At 40.0% G+C, this 18,645-nt stretch overlaps 1 protein-coding gene across 1 annotated transcript in view; it reads right to left on the bottom strand.

Moving 5' to 3' along the window:
- Positions 1-1,900: 1,900 nt before the first annotated feature.
- Positions 1,901-18,645, bottom strand: part of TMEM154 (transmembrane protein 154) — a 53,910-nt gene continuing 37,165 nt past the window's right edge. Inside the window, exons 6-7 of the mRNA XM_003815894.5 lie at positions 16,689-16,746; positions 1,901-4,344 (exon numbers count right to left, since the gene is read on the bottom strand). Coding sequence (XP_003815942.1) covers positions 4,329-4,344; positions 16,689-16,746 — 74 coding nt within the window. The 3' untranslated portion in view covers positions 1,901-4,328. The remainder of the gene's footprint in view (positions 4,345-16,688; positions 16,747-18,645) is intronic.

Raw genomic sequence — 18,645 nt, forward strand, 5'->3', positions numbered from 1 at the left:
TTTTACATAATTGTATATACTGCTATCTCAGGAACAAGATATGTTATTTAGAAAAGATAGTAGGGCAAAAAAACAAAACACGAGGTCCAGGTACAAATAATTCCAGCCAGTTATGGTGGCTCACGCCTGTAATCCCAGGACTTTTGGAGGCTGTGGTGGGAGGATTGCTTGAACCTAGAAGTTCAAAACCAGCCTGAGCAACACGGTGAAACCCTATCTGTACAAAAGATACAAAAAATTAGCCAGTCCTAGTAGTGCACACCAGTAGTCCCAGCTACTTGGGAGGCTGAGGTAATAGAATCACCTGAGCCTGGGAAGTTGAGGCTGCAGTGAGCCATAATCACACCATTGCACTCCAGCCTGGGCATCAGCATGAGACCCGGTCTCAAAAAAAGAAAAATTAAAAAAAAAACCCAAAAACTACCCCCAAGAGGACTAAGAAGGAAATAAAACTTTGGTGCCAGACAAGACAGTATCAAGATAAAGCCAAAGAGTTGCTAAAAACAAAAAATAATAATAATTCAGGCAATTGGTTGTCTGGGTTCTGCAATTTGAAATAGTCCACTCGACACTAATATACAGGAACTCTTTTGGTCATTGTCACATAGCAGAAATGCTGCTATATGTGAAATTGTTCTGGACTGCCTGTTATAGCTATTAAATGGAAACCCCAGAATTCATCCTGAATGTCTCTGAATGTGAAAAGTCACATGCGTTAATTTAATTCACTATAAAATTTCCATGTTCTCCCACAAGGAGGATTTCAGCAGTGTCTTCCCAGCATGAAACCATGTCTTATCACTCCACCAGATTCAGAATTGGTACTAATTCTGACAGAAGCTGAAACTAAAGCCTATGTTTTCTTTAGTCAACATAAGGCCTTTTTTCAGAGATGGTGTGAATTAATCGTTTAAACAACCAAAATAAAAGAATAGACAAGTATTTTCTTAACATATCCATTTCCATTGCTAGAGGTGCGGTGATCAGCAGAAGCATCTGCCTGGCTGTCAATATCAAGGTGGATCCAGGCTGTTGGAACTGCTGGATCCAGGGGTTGGAACGGAGGAATACTAAAAATGAGACTTGGAACTTGGAAGGCCTACACCATGAGGGCCAATTCTGCCATAAGCCCTATTGCCCAGATATGTTACATAAAACATCCAGATATTACAGTGAAAGTCAGTGTGTGGCCAGACACAGTGGCTCACAATTGTAATCCAGCACTTTGGGAGGCCGAGGCTGGTGGATCACTTGAGGTCAGGAGTTTGAGACCAGCCTGGCCAACATGGTGAAAACCCCATCTCTACTAAAAATACAAAAATTAGCTGGGCATAGTGACACAGGCCTGTAATCTCAGTTACTTGGGAGGCTGAGGCAAGAGAATTGCTTGAACCTGGGAGGCGGAGGTTGCAGTGAGCCGAGATCGTGACACTGCACTCTAACCTGGGTGACAGAGTGAGACTCCATCTCAAAAAAAAAAAAAGTCAGGTGAGAAGAAGTAGCACATAGTGAAAATGAATATAATAATTTTACAGCTGGTCGGGCTCAGTGGCTCATGCCTGTAATCCCAGCACTTTGGGAGGCTGAGACAGGAGGACTGCTTGAGCCCAGGAGTTTGAAACCAGCCTGGGCAACATAGTGAGACCCTGTCTCTAAAAAATAAAATAAAATAATTTTACAGCTTTTGGTTCTCCTGTATTATACAGCATAACTAGGAGAAAAAAAAACTATGAAATTATTTTCCCAAGACCAGTTTTACTCATCTTTATCACATTTGTTTGATGTGGGTTATCCAGGAGCCACCTACATCAAGGTGGATCCAGGCTGTGGTCTTGCACTGGGTAACAAAGCCCTTCCCAGAGGGAGGAGTCACACCATTGGGTCAAGAGTCATGAATGGGTATTTTTACATATTTATTAAAACAAGTTTCCTGAGAAGTTTGACTAGGCTATGTTGTTGTTAACCTAGTTTGCTTAAAATGTACAAAAATGCAATCAAACTTACATATCTTTTAAATATTTGAAAGTCAGATTTTGTTCTGATTGCCCTATCCAATTAGGGAAAATTAGTGAGGGTTTTTTTGTTTTTTGTTTTGTTTTTCTAACAATAGTCTGAAACATAAAATTAAGTTTGGGTTTAAAAACAATTCTTGAAACTGTCATAAACATATGATATCTATTGATTAAACAGTAATAAAAAGACACAAGGTACAAGAATTGAGGCTTGGCTGTTCTGGCTGTATACTAACTTCATATACCCTGACAGAATAAACTATCTTTTTAAAAAGTGCTTTGTACGCTGCACAATTATAGCTTTACCAAATAAAAACTCAATGACATGTCACTGAAATTTGCTTCTTCTAGAATTTGAAATTATTTAAAATACTGCCTGAGAATACTTTTATCATATTATATAATATGACTTCATCAACATGAAGTTCCAGGACCCCAGATACTTCTCTGAAAAGTTCATTATTTGATAGGGTTGGATCAAATGTAAAGGCCCAGGTGTTCAAAGATCTTAGATACCTAAAGAGAGAAAGAGGCAAATGGAGGCTGTTATGAGAGTCAAAATGTTGATGAGAAACAAACTGAAAGTAGCACACATAGGCAGAAAAATAGACAAGTTATGATTCAGAAAACAATTGTATGCAATTTTGGCATAAATATCTGAGAGTCACTGTGGGCCATGAGTTGAAAAGGAACATGCAAGAGAGCAAGGAAAACACAAAGCCTCATTCAGATGTGCTGGTGAGAATATGACAGAAAATCTGTTGAACTTATGTACCATGAAGTCTGTCTTTTGTCAAAGCTCTATGCAGTCCCAGGATAGCGTGATAGCAGTGGTTAAACACAACCAGCTAGTTATAGCTTTCATTGTATGGAAAGACCTCTCTAGTCTGGAACTCTGCCTTTGAAATTATCCACATAGTTCAGAAGGCAAGTACTTGTTAAAGGGATCCCAAAAGGTAGGAGACAAGTAGTTTTTGTTATGCATTAGGGCAGACTTTCAAGCACAAGACACAAAATTGAGCAGCAAATGTTTGGGTAGTCCCATCTCCCTTCGGTTTATATGTGGGTAGTAAAATAAATAAAATTTTCCTTCTTTGTCTCTTTCTCGAAATAAAATATCAGGTATCCAAGGAGAGCTGAGGATTCTCAATTTGCTAGATTGCTTTAAAGGGGTCAGATTTAGAAAATTAAGGAATAAATGGAGAACGATTTTATTGGAGTAGGTGTGGTCAATAGGCCCTTTTCCATTTTGTGCCATTGCTTTTAGCACAAGGATGTCAAAAATATCACATAGAATGTCATCTCTGATGGACTGACAGAGACCTCCTGTTGTGCTGTGTTAGGACATGAGGCTTATCCCAGCTTGGCAGGAGAGAATGCTAAGCATGATGAGTGAGATCTGCCACAGGCACGGATATTTCCTGCTCCTCTTCTGTTTGTTTCAAACCACCTTCAGGATCTCTGAAACATAGAAGGCTGACAGATGACTCCCACCTGCACATACTTCCTACCCACATGTCACATCCAAGGGAGGTATGGTGAAACAAGTGTGAGCTTTGCAGAAATGCTGACAAGCAAGGGAATTTCAGCTGAGGAGAACATTAGTTCTTTCACTGAAGATTCCTAGTTTCTCTGAGAAGTTCTTAAGGGTGACCAGACCTGGCCATGCTAGGGTCTACAAGTTACCAAACGCCACCTCATCAGGACTGTGGACCCCTCTCACTGTGTCTTCTTGGCAGGCAGAGCTTACTGACCCCCTGGGATGGTGTATTCATTAAAATACTTGCTGTGTTTGGTGGCTTTTCCATGACATAACACTCCTCGAGAAAAGTTCCTGCTGAATGTAGTTTACCTGTCCCAGGACTTGAATAATCAGAGGAAATTATCCAAAGCTGGTTAGTGACCCAAAAGGAAACCATCGATAAAACAGCTTCCTGATTTAGGCCCTAAGGAATGAAGCAGAAAGGTGATGAACATTTATCATGACCAGAGTGAGTGCAGTGAGCTAGAAGTTGGCTGAGAGGAGGCAACACATGTTGATCAGAAGTGAGCACATCACCCGCCTCCTTCTCCACCCTCAGAGGCAGCGATGGATGGCAGCCAGGCCTTTTCCTAGTACTTCTCAATTGCACATTCTTCCAAGTGCAAGTGATGCCATCATTAGGAAGAGTGGGCGTTGGAAGAAACAGCAAAAGGTTCTTGTGTCTATGTTGATTTGAAATTAATTAAATTTGTATCCTCTTCATCCTCTGTTGGCAGCCTCAGCAGACTCCCTCAGGGGCTGCTTCTCTTGGAAAACATGAGCGCCATTCAGGTTTAGGATTCACTGTCACTGTAAAAAAAAAAACAAAAAACGCACACACACACACACACAAAACAGTAATATATTTCTTTCTTTTTTTTTTTTTTTTTTTTTTTTTGAGACGGAGTCTGGCTCCGTCGCCCAGGCTGGAGTGCAGTGGCACGATCTCGGCCCACTGCAAGCTCCGCCTCCCGGGTTCAGGTCATTCTCCTGCCTCAGCCTCCTGAGTAGCTGGGACTACAGGCACCCACCAACAAGCCTGGCTAATTTTTTGTATTTTTTTTTTTTTAGTAGAGGCGGGGTTTCACCGTGTTAGCCAGGATAGTCTGGATCTCCTGACCTTGTGATCTGCCCGCCTTGACCTCCCAAAGTGCTGGAATTACAGGTGTGAGCCACTGCGCCCGGCCAACGGTAACATATCTCTAAGAAGCTAAAGAGAGCTGGTCACTCCATTATGGAGGTGACTGAAGAGATCACAAACCGTCAGGAAGCCAATGGTGTCCAGCTTACAATTTCTGAAACGAAGGTCAGTCTAAATTTTATATCTGATCCCTGAGGAAGAAATCCATGAAAGCCAAAAAATAATCCCTAGCTCTTTCTCCTCATAGCCCTCCCCAGTGCTGATGCAGAGAGAACCAGATGGAGTTGGGGGTTCCCCGTTTAATAAATCTAATCCCATTCTCTATGAATACGTGCCAAATTGCCTTTTTCTGAAACAAATTTTCCACATGCCGTTTTCTCTCAAGAGTTTGTGGTCCCGGCATATCTTCAATAGCCCGTTTTGTTCATACCTACGAAGGAGCTGGAGGGGCCTTTTCAGTGTCATTTAGAATTCAAACATTGGGCATCCTGGGGTGTGAGCAGACATAAATGATGAACATGGTATTTGAATATGACCATGCTGTTGGCTAATTTGGTCTTTTGCTTCTCACTTGGCTGTCTTTGCCAAGTACCTGGCTCCACACCTTTTTCCTGGTGGGCCCACGGCTCCACCAAGTCTCCTGGAAAACAGGTGGCACTTCCCTTCCTCACGCTTCTCTTTTTAGTTCTGTACTCCCTTCACTCACATCCTAGCAGGCCTCTATTTGAAGTGACCTCTGCTTTCAAGGGAGCTTGAATGATAATGATCAACAGATCTGGTATCTCCCTCGCTCATAGGTGTGGATAGTCTGCAATAGGTGATATTCTTCTGACTCCTACTTCAGTGCTCTCCTACTCAGTGAAACTCCATGTGTTTCTAAAAGGACTTCAGAGCAACGGAGACACACATAGATAGATAGACAGACAGACAGATAGATAAATAGGTAGATAAGTAGATAGATAATGGATGGATCGATCCATGAAAGGGCAGGAGACATTGTGTATAGGTTTGTGTGTGGTGTTTGTTCATGTTGTGAACACAGAGGCATAAGCTATCATAAGGAGAGAAGAACAATGGGAAAGGAGGGGGAGGACAGAATTTTATCTGAGGCAGGGAAGTGAACAAAAGGACAAACTAGGGTAGGCGTGGTGGCTCACACCTGTCATCCCAGCTCTTTGGGAGGCTGAGGCAGGAGGATTGCTTGAGTCCAGGAGTTTGAGACCAGCCTGGGCAATACAGTGAGACCCCATCTCTACAAAAATTAAACATTAGCCAAGTGTGGTGGTGCACACCTGCAGTCCCAGTTCCTCAGGAGGCTGAGGTGGGAGGATTGCAGGAGCCCTACCGTTCGAGGCTGTAGTGAGCTGTGATTGTGCCACTGCACTCTAGCCTGGGTAAGAGAGACACCCTGTCTCAAAAAAAAAAAAAAAAAAAAAAAAGACAAACCATATCAAAATGTATTTCAAATGAAAGCCTGGTTGAAAACTTAGAAATGTTTCATCTGAAGAGTAGATATGACAACCCCTTTCACTTATGTCACCCTGAATAACTTTTAAATTAGCCAAGGAGGTTTAATTTCTTAGAAATTGGGTGGTAGTAAGAGAATATTTGAAAGATCCAGGAGTCTATCTCTATAGAACATAAGTCTCTGAATTGCATGTTTTCCTTTGTGACCTTATCTTGAAATTTCAGCCACTTGAAGCAGAGTATAATATACAGCTGAACAACAAAGGCAAAGCCCTCTTTTGTCCACAACATTAATCTTTGTCCAGCTGTTGTAATAGAAGTGATTTTTAAAGTTAATTATTATAAAATTTGTCCATATTCATTGGTTAAAAAATAGAAAATACAAATAAGCAAAACAAAAATACCAATAATCTCACTACATTAACATTTTGGTATTTATTCTCCCAAAGATTTTTCTGTGATAATGATATATATTCTTTTTGTACAAAATGGGATCATATTTTATATATTGTTCTGTAATCTGCTTTTCTCACTCTCATTCACATGTAAACATCTGTCTCTGCTAATAAATATACAATATCTTTTTAGTGGCTATATAGCTTTGTATTGTCTCACTAAATCAAAAACTTTTTTTAGCCAATCCCTTATTGTTAAACATTTAGGCTACTTCAAATTTTTAATTTTTATTTATTATAAACATTGCTACATCTTTGGAAACTTCCAATAGTTACCTTTGCATGTATCTCTAGAAAAGGAATTGTTAGGTCAAAGTATATACAATTTTAAAGCTTTAATGGCCCATTGTCAAATTATCCCCCTTTCCTAGAAATTTTTACAATTTACATTCTTCCAACACTACTCTTTAGGGAACTATCCTTTTCCCCACGTCCTCTCCAACATTGAATATTATTATTTTCTTTTTTTGTGTGAGTCCAATAGGTGAAAATGGTTTCATATTTACTGTTACTCTTTTATTACCACAAAGAATAAACCTTTTACAAAGCTTAGTTGGTAATTTTAATTTCCTCCTTTGCTGAATTGCTTATTAATAGTCTCTGATCATATTTAAAGTGGAACAATTATTATTTTATTTTTAGATAGGCTCTTGCCATGTCACCCAGGCTGGAGTGCAGTGGCAAGACCTTAGCTCACTGCAGCCTCGACCTCCTGGGCTCAAGCAATCCTACCACCTCATCTCCCCTTCCCCCAGTAGCTGGGACTACAGTTGTGTGCCACAACACCTAGCTAACTTTTGTGGAGACAGGGTCATGCCATGTTGTCTAGGCTGGTCTCAAACTCCTGGGCTCAAGCAATCCACCCACCTCAGCCTCTCAAAGTGCTGGGATTACAGGTGTGAGCCACCATGGCCAGCCAGCCTATTGTGTTTTTTGAAGTACAAGAACATTGAGTTTTTAATGTAGTTAAATCTATCCCCCCCCCTTTTTTTTTTTTTTTTTTTGAGACAGAGTCTCGCTCTGTCGCCCAGGCTGGAGTGCAGTGGTGCTATCTCGGCTTGCTGCAAGCTCCACCTCCCAGGTTCACACCATTCTCCTGCCTCAGCCTCCCAAGTAGCTGGGACTGCAGGTGCCTGCCACCACGCCTGGCTAATTTTTTTGTACTTTTTTAGTAGAGGTGGGGTTTCACCATGTTAGCCAGGATGGTCTCGATCTCCTGACCTCGTGATCTGCCCACCTCGGCCTCCCAAAGTGCTGGGATTACAGGCGTGCACCACGGTGCCCGGCCAAATCTATCCTTTTCAAATATGATTTCTGACTTGTGTGTCATGCTTTCAAACTCGTTCCCTCCTTAAAGCTATATAATATTTTTCTATATTTTTTCTGGCTTTTTTTCTTTCTTTTTAACACTCAAACTCACCTGGAGTATATTTTAGTATAAAGCATGAGGTTGAGCTCTAAATTTCTCCCCAAATGTTAGTCAGTTGTCCCAAGACTATTTATTAAATAATGCACTTGCTATGAAATGTTAATTCTAATTTGATTCCAAGTGTACACTGTTTTAACTGTTGATCAAGCGTGACACGCTCCCTGTGAACCCCCCACCCTTATTCCATCTTACAATTTCACTTTTTCCTTCTTTTAGAATTATCCTGGCTATTTGCAACCAGTTATTCTTCCAGATGAAATGTGCATAGGGATTTTTAAGATGACTGGGTTGAATTTAAGATGACCATTTTTACATGGTTGAGTCTTTCATCAGGAACACAGTATACCTCTCCATTCGTTCAAGTCTTTTATGTCCCACAATAAGAATCTGAACATTTTATATTATCACCTGCATTTTTTCAGTTAAGTTTATCCCTGGGTAGTTTACGTTTGTGCCATTTTTGTGATATTACCAATGTTGGTGTGTGCTAACAAGTGGCTTTTTTAGCATAGTAGATAAGAGCCCTGGGTCAGTTGTCCTGAGTCTGAATCAGGGTTCACTTTCTTGCTATGTGACATTAGGCAAATTAACCTTTCTTAGCCGGAGTTTCTTATCTCATCTCACCTGCAAAACATACATAACTATACCATGAGCTTTATTGTTTTGTAAACAATAAATGAGAAAATGCAGGTGAAATACCATACTCCAGGCCTGACACACAGACACATGAATGAATGTTAGTAATCCTTATTTTGCAGGTTTTACATAAGTAGCCAGTGTTTGTTGGTAAAACACTAGCATGAATATTGTTTCAAATATCCAAAGGCTTTCAGCAACCATCTTCCAAAACAAACTTTAAATTTCTAAGGAGAAGCATTTTGAAGGCTCACTGTGTGACACTGTCCATCAACAAGAACTTGTTTAACTTAAAGCACCAAAGAGGAAAAGAAGCTCAAGCTATGGTGCCCACTGCCACAGCTCTGTGGACCGTGAGCAACTGACAAAGCACTGCTACTAGTTGCCTCGCCTGTGGGACATCAGGCCACTCCCAGAGTGTAGCAGCTCTTACTGGTGCTGGGATGGACATCAGGCATGTTGGTAAAGCAGCAAGCTGGGACCTGGCCCGCCACTTGTGCCTGGAGGCATTCTCTCCCAAATGCTCCTTCCTTTATTTAGTTAGATATGTTTCCTGCTGTCTTTTTGGCTATTTATTTTCTCTGTGGAATCATCAAATAAACCTAGACATTTTTAATTCTGAAAAGTCCTAGAGTTCTCTGTTAAAAAGATCTTAGCAAACTGTCACAGAATTGCAACAAATCAAATAAGTGATCCCTTTTCAAACCTTTAGTTTGAAAGCAGTTTTGGTAACTTAACTATGATGGTAACATTAGCAAGCATTTTTTCTAGGAATGTTAGATATTTTAAGAATGTGGGCCAAGTGTGGTGGCTAATGCCTGTAATCCTAGCAACTTGGGAGGCCAGGGCACTTGAGCCTCAAGGACCACTTGAGCCCATGAGTTCGAGACCAGCCTGGGGAACATAGTGAGACACTGTCTCTACAAAAAATTCAAAAATTAGCTGGGCATGGTGGCTCGTGTCAGTAGTCCCAGCTATTAAAAGTAATGGCAAAAACTGCAATTACTTTTGCACCAACCTTATACCTTATGTTTGGGTGGCTGAGGTGGGAGGGTTGCCTGAGACTGGGAAGGTTGAGGCTGTAGTGAGCTGAGATCACACCACTGCACTCTAGTCGTCTGGGCAAGAGAGTGAGACCCTATCTCAAAAAAAAAAAAAAGAAAGAAAGAAAGTGGAACACCTTTCCCAAAAGCCTGTATAGTAACAGGCTGACAAATAAAACCAAATTTAATTGATTAGAAAGCATCATTGTATTGTTTTCTTTAAGAAGGCATGTAATGGGCATGCTACCAGTTAAATAAGGACTGATGCAACTGTAATACCTTGTTTCATAATTACCCCTTTGTTGCAGTCAGGATTAGATAAGTCATCTTTGTTCTCCTGACCAGTCTATCTTGTAACAATCCCTCTTTATGACCACAGCTCATGTACTCTGTCTCCAAAGATGGCAATAAACCGATGTTAAAACTTTCTTGTGTTATGATGCTCTCTAACTCATTTTTGTGGGGAGTGCAGAGTTCAGTTTAGCATAAAGTCACATAACAATTAGATCAGGCTCCCTTTCTCTTCAATAGAATGTCCTTTCTCCTTCCTGCAAGAGGCCTGGTCTCAGGTGGAATGATTGAGGTAATGCATCTGGCTAACATCAGAGGCAAGCCTAGTCATGCGCATAGATCATGCCCGTGTTGTGGATACAATCTGGGCCACTATTCAAGCAATGCTGTGGTTTTTAAAAGTAAGTACATCTTCTCTCATCCAACACATACATGCACACACACACGTGCGCACGTGCATCTGTGTTTTAATAGTATTATTTGAGGTTATCATCCTGCAGGATTATAAACTGTTACTTTGTATCCCTCATAATATCAAGCTCAGATTTGAGAGAATCCGACACTTAATACTTGAATTACAGATGATCCCCGACTTACAGTGGTTAAGTTACAATTTTTTTGACTTTACAATGGAGCAAAATTGATATGTATTCACTCCACTCCTTGACTTATGATGGGGCTATCTCTAGATAAACATAATAATTTGAAAATATCGTGCATTTTTGACTTCAAATTTTTTTACTTACAATGTGTCTCTCTGGACCTAACTCCACTGTAAGTCAAGAAGGATCTATATACTTTTAAATGACTTTGAGGGACTAAAGAAGAAAAGAGGAAAGAAGCCTCTGCACAAAGAAAAAAATTAGAAGTGGTCACAAAGATTTAATTGAGCAGACAGGCCAAAAAAAGCTCACATAAAACTGCTGTTTTCTTGCAATTAATGGTTAAGTGTTGTCAATGACTGTGCTGAGTGACAGACACACCATTCACTGAGTACTTTCCTGTATTAGCCTCATGGTGGCTGGCTTTCTTGCTGCTGAGTGTTCTTCTTTTTCTAATCTATAATTTGTCTTTTAATTTATGAAATATCTCTTATTTTAACAAAATAATAAAAGAGAATGAAAATACATTTTTAAAAGAAACTTTTCTCTAGATTGAGCTTTATCAGCTACGAACCTGCCATGTGAACTTGAACAAGCCACTTAACCTCTCTGAGTTCTAAGTTTACTCAAATTATTTTATTTTTAACTGGTTGTTTTGACATGATGTAGACAGTGTCAGGCACATATTAAGTGCTCAATAAATGTCTTTTGAAAACCTACATCAAAAATTATACTTTCTCAAAAAATGACAAAGAGAAGGGATGAAACAGGAAGAAATCCACAAAATTCTCTATTAAACTAACCTAAATTTTTCCTGAAAAATAGTGAAGCGACTCCTTTTTATAATGACATTGAGCTCAGAAACGTAAACTATAGAATAAACAGTAGAATTATTATAAGAACAGATATACTGTCACTCTCTCTTAGTTAATTTCTTAGGCACTAGCATATAGAAAATGTGATGTAAATGTCTTACTATTGCTGTAATTATTACTGTATTTTCAAAATTATAAACCCACTTGAGCAGAACCACATCTAATTCTTTCCCTAATCTTTCCCTATGTTGCTGCTTAATGTAAAATCATCCCTGTGGTCAAGAGATATAAGAGGAAAGAAGACAGGCATTTGGCTAATATTTGCGATTCCTTGTCTGTGGTTATTCATCTGAGATTGCAGAGACAGAAACACCAAGCTTTCAGGAAACTGTCTAACTACAAATGCCTCCAGAAGAAGGAAGAGGCTGGCTAGATTGGAAGAGTCATGATAAAAGGGACTTTTTCTTGTTTGCACCACTATCTAGTGGCATTTGGGAGGGTGTTGTGAGGGTGGGGTTAGGCAGTAAGGGAGTGTGTTTTCTACACAGAAGTTAAAACAACCAACCAAAAGGATCTGTTTTCTGTTGTTACCATGTGTTGGCAATGCTTAACCAGATCAGGGATGAAATTCTCTTCAACTTGAGGGCAGACTCCTCCTAGCACCCTCCTCCCACTGACACTATGCCCCTGTGCAGCACCAGGCACATAGCAGGTATGAATCACGGAAAAGATGCTAAGATGGAAAATAAGAATATGAAACACTCCCCTCCCCCATGATTCCTTTGTTGCTTTTCCTATTGATTTCTTTCAAACATGAAAACCATAGTGTCCACTTCTCATAGTATTTTGTACATCTCTGGTCCTTATTAAAATCCTGTGCTGTCTTTCGGATTCCATAGCTCAGGAAGAATATCCATTCAATGAGGACAGAGGAAAGTAATGAACAAGACTGGCCAATGAGACAAGGATAAAGTTCTGAAAGGCCTGAGATTATAGACCCTAACAAGACAAGGTTGAAGAGTTGAAGTCTTTGCACACAATGTGGTATATTCAGTGTAGGATGGTTATCAGATTGACTCCCTTTTCCCAGAAGCATGGTGGTCGTAGGTTCTATGGACTTAATAGATAACAGAGGTTCTATGTCAGGGATGTCTTTCTAGCATCAAGGAAAGTGGCACCCTGTAAATGAATTCCAGAAGTCTTTGTTTATCAGGAGAAAGGAGAAGTGTGCTTTCCACTAAATTCAATTTTTAATGACTGTTACATACTTTCTGAAGCATTAAATTCACCTGTATACTACTTCGACGACAGAGGAAGAATCATGCACAAGGTAAAAGCCAATGGAAAACTTTGGGTGATAATGGTGTGTCAATGTAGGTTGATTGATTGTGATAAATGTAGAACTCTGATGGGGGACGTTGATAATGGGGGAGGCTGTGCATGTGTGAGGGCAGAGGGTATATGGGAACTCTGTATTTTCTGCTCAATTTTGCTGTAAACCTAAAACTGCCCTAAAAATAATCTTTTAAAATCCCAGTGTGGGAGGGGGAAGAACAATTGCCACTGCATAAGAATAATTAGTTTCACTTGCGTGGTGCTTTAAAACTTAGCTACTGCCGGGTGCGGTGTCTCACGCCTGTAATCCCAGCGCTTTGGGAGGCTGAGGTGGATGGATCACCTGAGGTCAGGAGTTCAAGGCCAGCCTGACCAATGTGGTGAAACCCCATCTCTACTAAAAATACAAAATTAGCCAGGCGCGGTGGCAGGCACCTGTAATCCCAGCTACTTGGGAGGCTGAGGCAGGAGAACTGCTTGAACCCAGGAGGCAGAGGCTGCAGTGAGCCAAGATTGCACCATTGCACTCCAGCATGGGCAACAAGAGTGAAACTCCATCTCGAAAAAAAAAATTAAGATAAAAATAAAACCTAGCTAGGTGGTTTCATTCTCTTATATCATCCTGTGAAACTAGAAGGACAGATGTTCTTATTTCCATTTTTCAAGATGAAGAAATTAAAACTCAGAGAGCTAAAGTGACTTGTTTTAGTCTAAAGAACAAACAAGCATTCAAATTAGGTCTTAAAATGAGTCTTCTAAGTCCAATGACCCACTAATGCACTTTCCATCTGTATCTATAACAATTCACAAGCTTTTAGAGAAAAAAGAAATCTTATTTTTGTCCCAGGGTAGATACTCAAAGTAAACATTTTATGGATTATCAATGTCATTAAAACATTAGGATAGGAAAAAGAAATATAAATAAAATTATGACAGAAAAGAAAGATTATCCAAATTATAAGGTGTTAATATCCTTTTAAAAACTTCAGACTGGGCGAGGCACAGTGGCTCACTCCTGTCATCCCAACACTTTGGGAGGCCAAGGCAGCAGAAGGATTGCTTGAGCCCAAAAGTTTGAAAGCAGCCTGAGCAACATAAGGAGACCCTGTCACCACAATAAAGTAAAATAAAATTAGCCAGGCATGGTGGACAAACCTGTGGTCCCAACTACTCTGGAGGCTAAGTTGGGAGAATCATTTAGGCCCAGGAGGTTGAGGCTACAGTGAGCTGTGACCACACCACTGCACTCCAGCCTAGACAACAGAATGAGACTCTGTCTCTACACAAAACAACAAAACACCAAAAAACTCCAGAGTGATAAGTGGACTATTCTGAAATCACCAACATTAATGGGCCTATGCCAGTAATTAAGGAGAACTGAAAGTCTCATAGTAGATCAAACAAATTCCTGATTTCCCAGGATTGGTAGGTCCAGAAAGAAACCACTAGGGAACACAGGGACAAAAATAATGCTTCGCCCACCAATATTGATGTGTCTGGGTCTTAGGATACAGGCTTAGGATAAAGGAAGTGAATTTTTTTTTTAATCCAGTGAGCTGGGTCTTAGTATAAAGGCAGTGAGTTTCTGTACATCAGTCTTAACTTCCTAATAATTATACTAGCAATAACCAGTGCTTATTGAGAACTTACTTTGTTCTGGGCTTTGTTCTAAATCCAATGTACTTTTCTTAGATTTTTTAGTGAATAAAAAATTAACTTTGCAATATCATAATAACCTTTGAAGTAATCAGAAAGTGCCTAGTGGTACAAAGATCTGGGACTTGCCATTCTTGGTTCTCGAATGCTGGTGCTGGCATTACGAGAGGGCATAAAGTTAGGCCTGACAGCCATCCTGTGAATGCCACACAGCTCTGGACCCACAGTGGAATGTAGACATTCCCTTTTAAAACAATAATTTAACTATGTGAAGACTCTAGCTCATTTTCTCATTATTTCAAAAATCTGACTTTTTTTTTTTGAAACAGAGTTTCACTCTTGTTGCCTAGGCTGGAGTGCAATGGTGTGATCAGCGCCCACTGCAATCTCCGCCTTCCCAGTTGAAGGGATTCTCGTGCTTCAGCCTCCCAAGTAGCTGGGATTACAGGTGCCCGCCACAATGCCTGGCTAATTTTTGTATTTTTAGTAGAGACGGAGTTTTACCATGTGGGCCAGGCTGGTCTCGAACTCCTGGCCTCAGGTGATCTGCCTGCCTCAGCCTCCCGAAGTGTTGGAATTACAGGCATGAGCCACATTGCCTGGCCAAAAATCTGATTTTTAAGAAGATTTCACTGCCATACAATTCTGTAATGTTAAGCTTCTTCCATGTTGCCAACAATTTCAAAGAGCAAAAGGCAGGAATGTAAAAACCACTGAGGGTAGTTTTTAGCATCATTGAGGGTGCTCATCAGTGATAGAGTGATAAGATACTTAAGATATTTATGGAGTTTTAGTAGTGATCTGAGCCCTATACCAGACATATACAGTTACATATTTCCAGGTAAGATCAAAACATGGGGAAAATATTCCTTTGTAATATTCCCCCTGGCATTGTTGTTTTCTTCCACCTGCTTGTTAATCAATCTCTCTCTCTCTCTCTCTCCCCCTCTCTCTCTCCCTCTCTCTCTCCCCCTTTCTTTTAGAGACAGGGTCTTGCTCTTGCTTGTTGCCCAGGCTGGAATGCAGTGGTACAATCATAGCTCACTACAATCCTGAAATCCTGGGCTCAAGCAATCCTCTCACCTCAGCCTCTCAAGTAACTAGGACTACAGGCAAGCGCCACCAAGCATGATCTGGAATCTCTTTTAAATAGGATAGAATCCTTCCTGAACTGGCAATAATCTTAACATGAAAATGCCTAGGGTGGTGATATTGACCTAAATCTACAATAGGTATAGAATTTGGCATCAGAGCTGAGGTTTGTCTGAGTAAGACTGTGGTGGTGTGATGTGAGGAGAGATTTGGGATGGTAAATTCTTAAGTAAGGTTTAGGGGGGAGACGCAGAAAAAGGGTCCGAAGATAAACACCTGACTGCCCCAACCATTGCCTAATAATCAGTATTCCCTCGCGATGCTCAGGCTTCAGGGATTGCCTGGTGACAAGTGACTGACTGGCACCAGACTTCTGGTGAACATGGAGGGAGAGGATTTATCCTGCCTGAAGGTTTATTCCATTTATTCCAACAGAAGTCTGATATCTCAGGCACAGGCTCAAGTTTTCTTCTCTCCGGGTGTCCATGAGTGTTTGCTGCCAACAACTCAGTACCTCCAAGGTCACAGCAGAGCTCTGCAGAGCCAGTCCCCAACCTTCTGAACCATCAATCCTTTTTCCTTAGAACACTTCCCATGTCCTGACAAAACAGTTCTCTAATCAAAACACCCCAAACGTGGTCATTTCTATCCTCACAAAAGATAATATAATTTAAATGAGATTGTGGAATGCTAAACTATACACCCAAACCCCAAAGCACTAAAATTTTTCTATCAACCAGAGCCACCTAGTGGTAAAATGGAACATTTTTTTAAAATTCCCATTTATTTTCTCACTCTAGTTTACAGTTACCCACTTTAAGACTGTCGCCTCCATCTGTTTTCCTTACCAAACATCTATTTATCCAAGGTAAACAAACCTACAGTTTGTCATAATTGGAAAGCTTTATGACTAAAACAGAAGCTGAAGCAACAGTGTCTCTTTAGAAGGGCAAGAAAATGTCAATACTCATTTATTTCTAAAGATAAAGAGTCCTAGGATATTTACCTTGTGGCCTTCTATTTTCTGTAACACACTTCCTCTTCTCCACACTATGCACATATCCACCCACGTAAATGATCTCATACAATTTATAGGCACGGAGAAGGCAAGCAAGAAGTGTTCCACCCTGGTTCCCAATCCCCACCGCCCCCCCGCCATATACATATAATCTGTGGTAGAAATGAGAAGTACCTTGGGTTGTGATTTGATTCCTTCTCTTCCTTCAAGGTAGGTAAACATTCAAAGTCAGCTAGGACAGAATAAAAGCAAACTCATTGTTAGTTACTGAAATTGTATTTTCTATCCACAAACCTGATACAGTTAAATACCATAGTTCTCTGATCTGTGTGGTTACTTGCACAAAAATGGCCTCACCAAGGAGTGATAGTGGTGAAAAGATTAATGATGTCAAGGCTCTTGAAATGGAAAAAGCACTAATAACACAGATACAAAACTTCAACGTGCCTCTGACACTGGAAAGGACACAATTCATCACTACTTGGTTATTCTGTCCTTGCAGCACCCCAGTGCTCCAAAAGCTAGAATCTGCATGTCTCAGGATAGACAGTGGAATAAGATGGCTTCGCCTGAGGTTCCAATGTGTCTGCAGAATGATCTCCATCAGATTGCACGGTAGGAAAGAATTGGGTAAAGTGGGAAAACAGTTGATCTTCCTATGGTCATGAGTTCTTTTCTATTACACCACTCGTTATTTTTAAGGGCAAAAAAATTCTTTGATTCTATCACCTATGTGTCAAAATAACTCAGCTTTAGTTGTCAAATAGAAATGCCTTTTCCAGTTTTCTGGTTTTAGTGAGTATGACAGAATCATGATTTTATATTTCACAAAATCTCTGGCACAAAATGTAATACAACAACATAGCAAGAAGAGATTGCCTTTCTGTGGTGAATTTTTTTCTACTACCTTTTCTTTTTTTTTTTTTTTTTTTTTTTTTGCATTTTCCAAATTCTACTATGTATGCATATTACTTTTAGCAACTGAAAAACAACAAAATGAGACTCCTGAAGGACTATCTCAATGACCTGCCCCATCCTCAAATAGAATGGCTTTACAGAGTCCTTCTTTCCTCAATATGAAAAACTGTTAGAAATTGTACAAGTTAGCTGAGTGGCTCTTTTTTGAAATCACACCTTGATAAGCCTCTGGTAGCAATAATTCTTTTTTTTTTTTTTTTTTTTTTTTTTTTTTTGTTGAGATGGAGTCTCGCTCTGTCACCCAGGCTGGAGTGCAGTGGCACAATCTCGGCTCACTGCCACCTCTGCCTCCTGGGTTCAAGCTATTCTCCTGCCTCAGCCTCCCTAGTAGCTGGGAGTACAGACATGTGCCACACCCAGCTAATTTTGTATTTTCAGTAGAGATGGGGTTTCACCATGTTGGCCAGGCTGGTTTCGAACTCCTGACCTCAGGTTATCCACCCGCCTCGGCCTCCAAAAGTGCTGGGATTATAGGCGTGAGCCACCGTGCCTGGCCTGGTAGTAATAATTCTTATAACCAGTCTCTGAATTTTCTAACTCTACTGTAGAGTGTTGAATTTGACAGACCCTAGGGTATTTTTTTTAAGATAAATGGTAAAAAATACAAATGACATGATAATGCTGGGTTTTATTAATTTAATCTAAGTAGTAAAAATAATTAATTTTTAAAGGGAATTTAAAAAAGAAAAAGCAGCTGTCATCATTTTAAAGTCCCATTATTGATTTACTAAAAAGTAAGGAACATATACTTCCATTACTGCCAGATATCAATTGGAAATTTTTATATAGGGTATGTATATCACCATCTACATGAGCAATGTCCAATAGAGCATTCTAAAGTGATGGAAATATTCTACATTACACTGTCCACTTAGTAGCCATTGGCTACTAAACACTCAATATTTTTTAATTTTAATTTTAATTAATTTAAATTTAAATAGCCACATTTGGTGATTATCTATTACGTTGAACAGCACAGATCTATGGATACTACATTTGATAAAGTTTTATATCCATAGTCAGTTTAAAATTGTAGATCTTTAAATTCTGTAATGTATAAGGTAATGCCAGATGCTAACTTTTTCCAGATCATTTGGCCTCAGAGATTTCCTTTCTTGAATAAAATACCATTTTCTGCTTCAAAAAGACCATT

Source organism: Pan paniscus, chromosome 3 (assembly GCF_029289425.2).
Source record: "Pan paniscus chromosome 3, NHGRI_mPanPan1-v2.0_pri, whole genome shotgun sequence".
NCBI classification, from domain to species: Eukaryota; Metazoa; Chordata; class Mammalia; order Primates; family Hominidae; genus Pan; species Pan paniscus.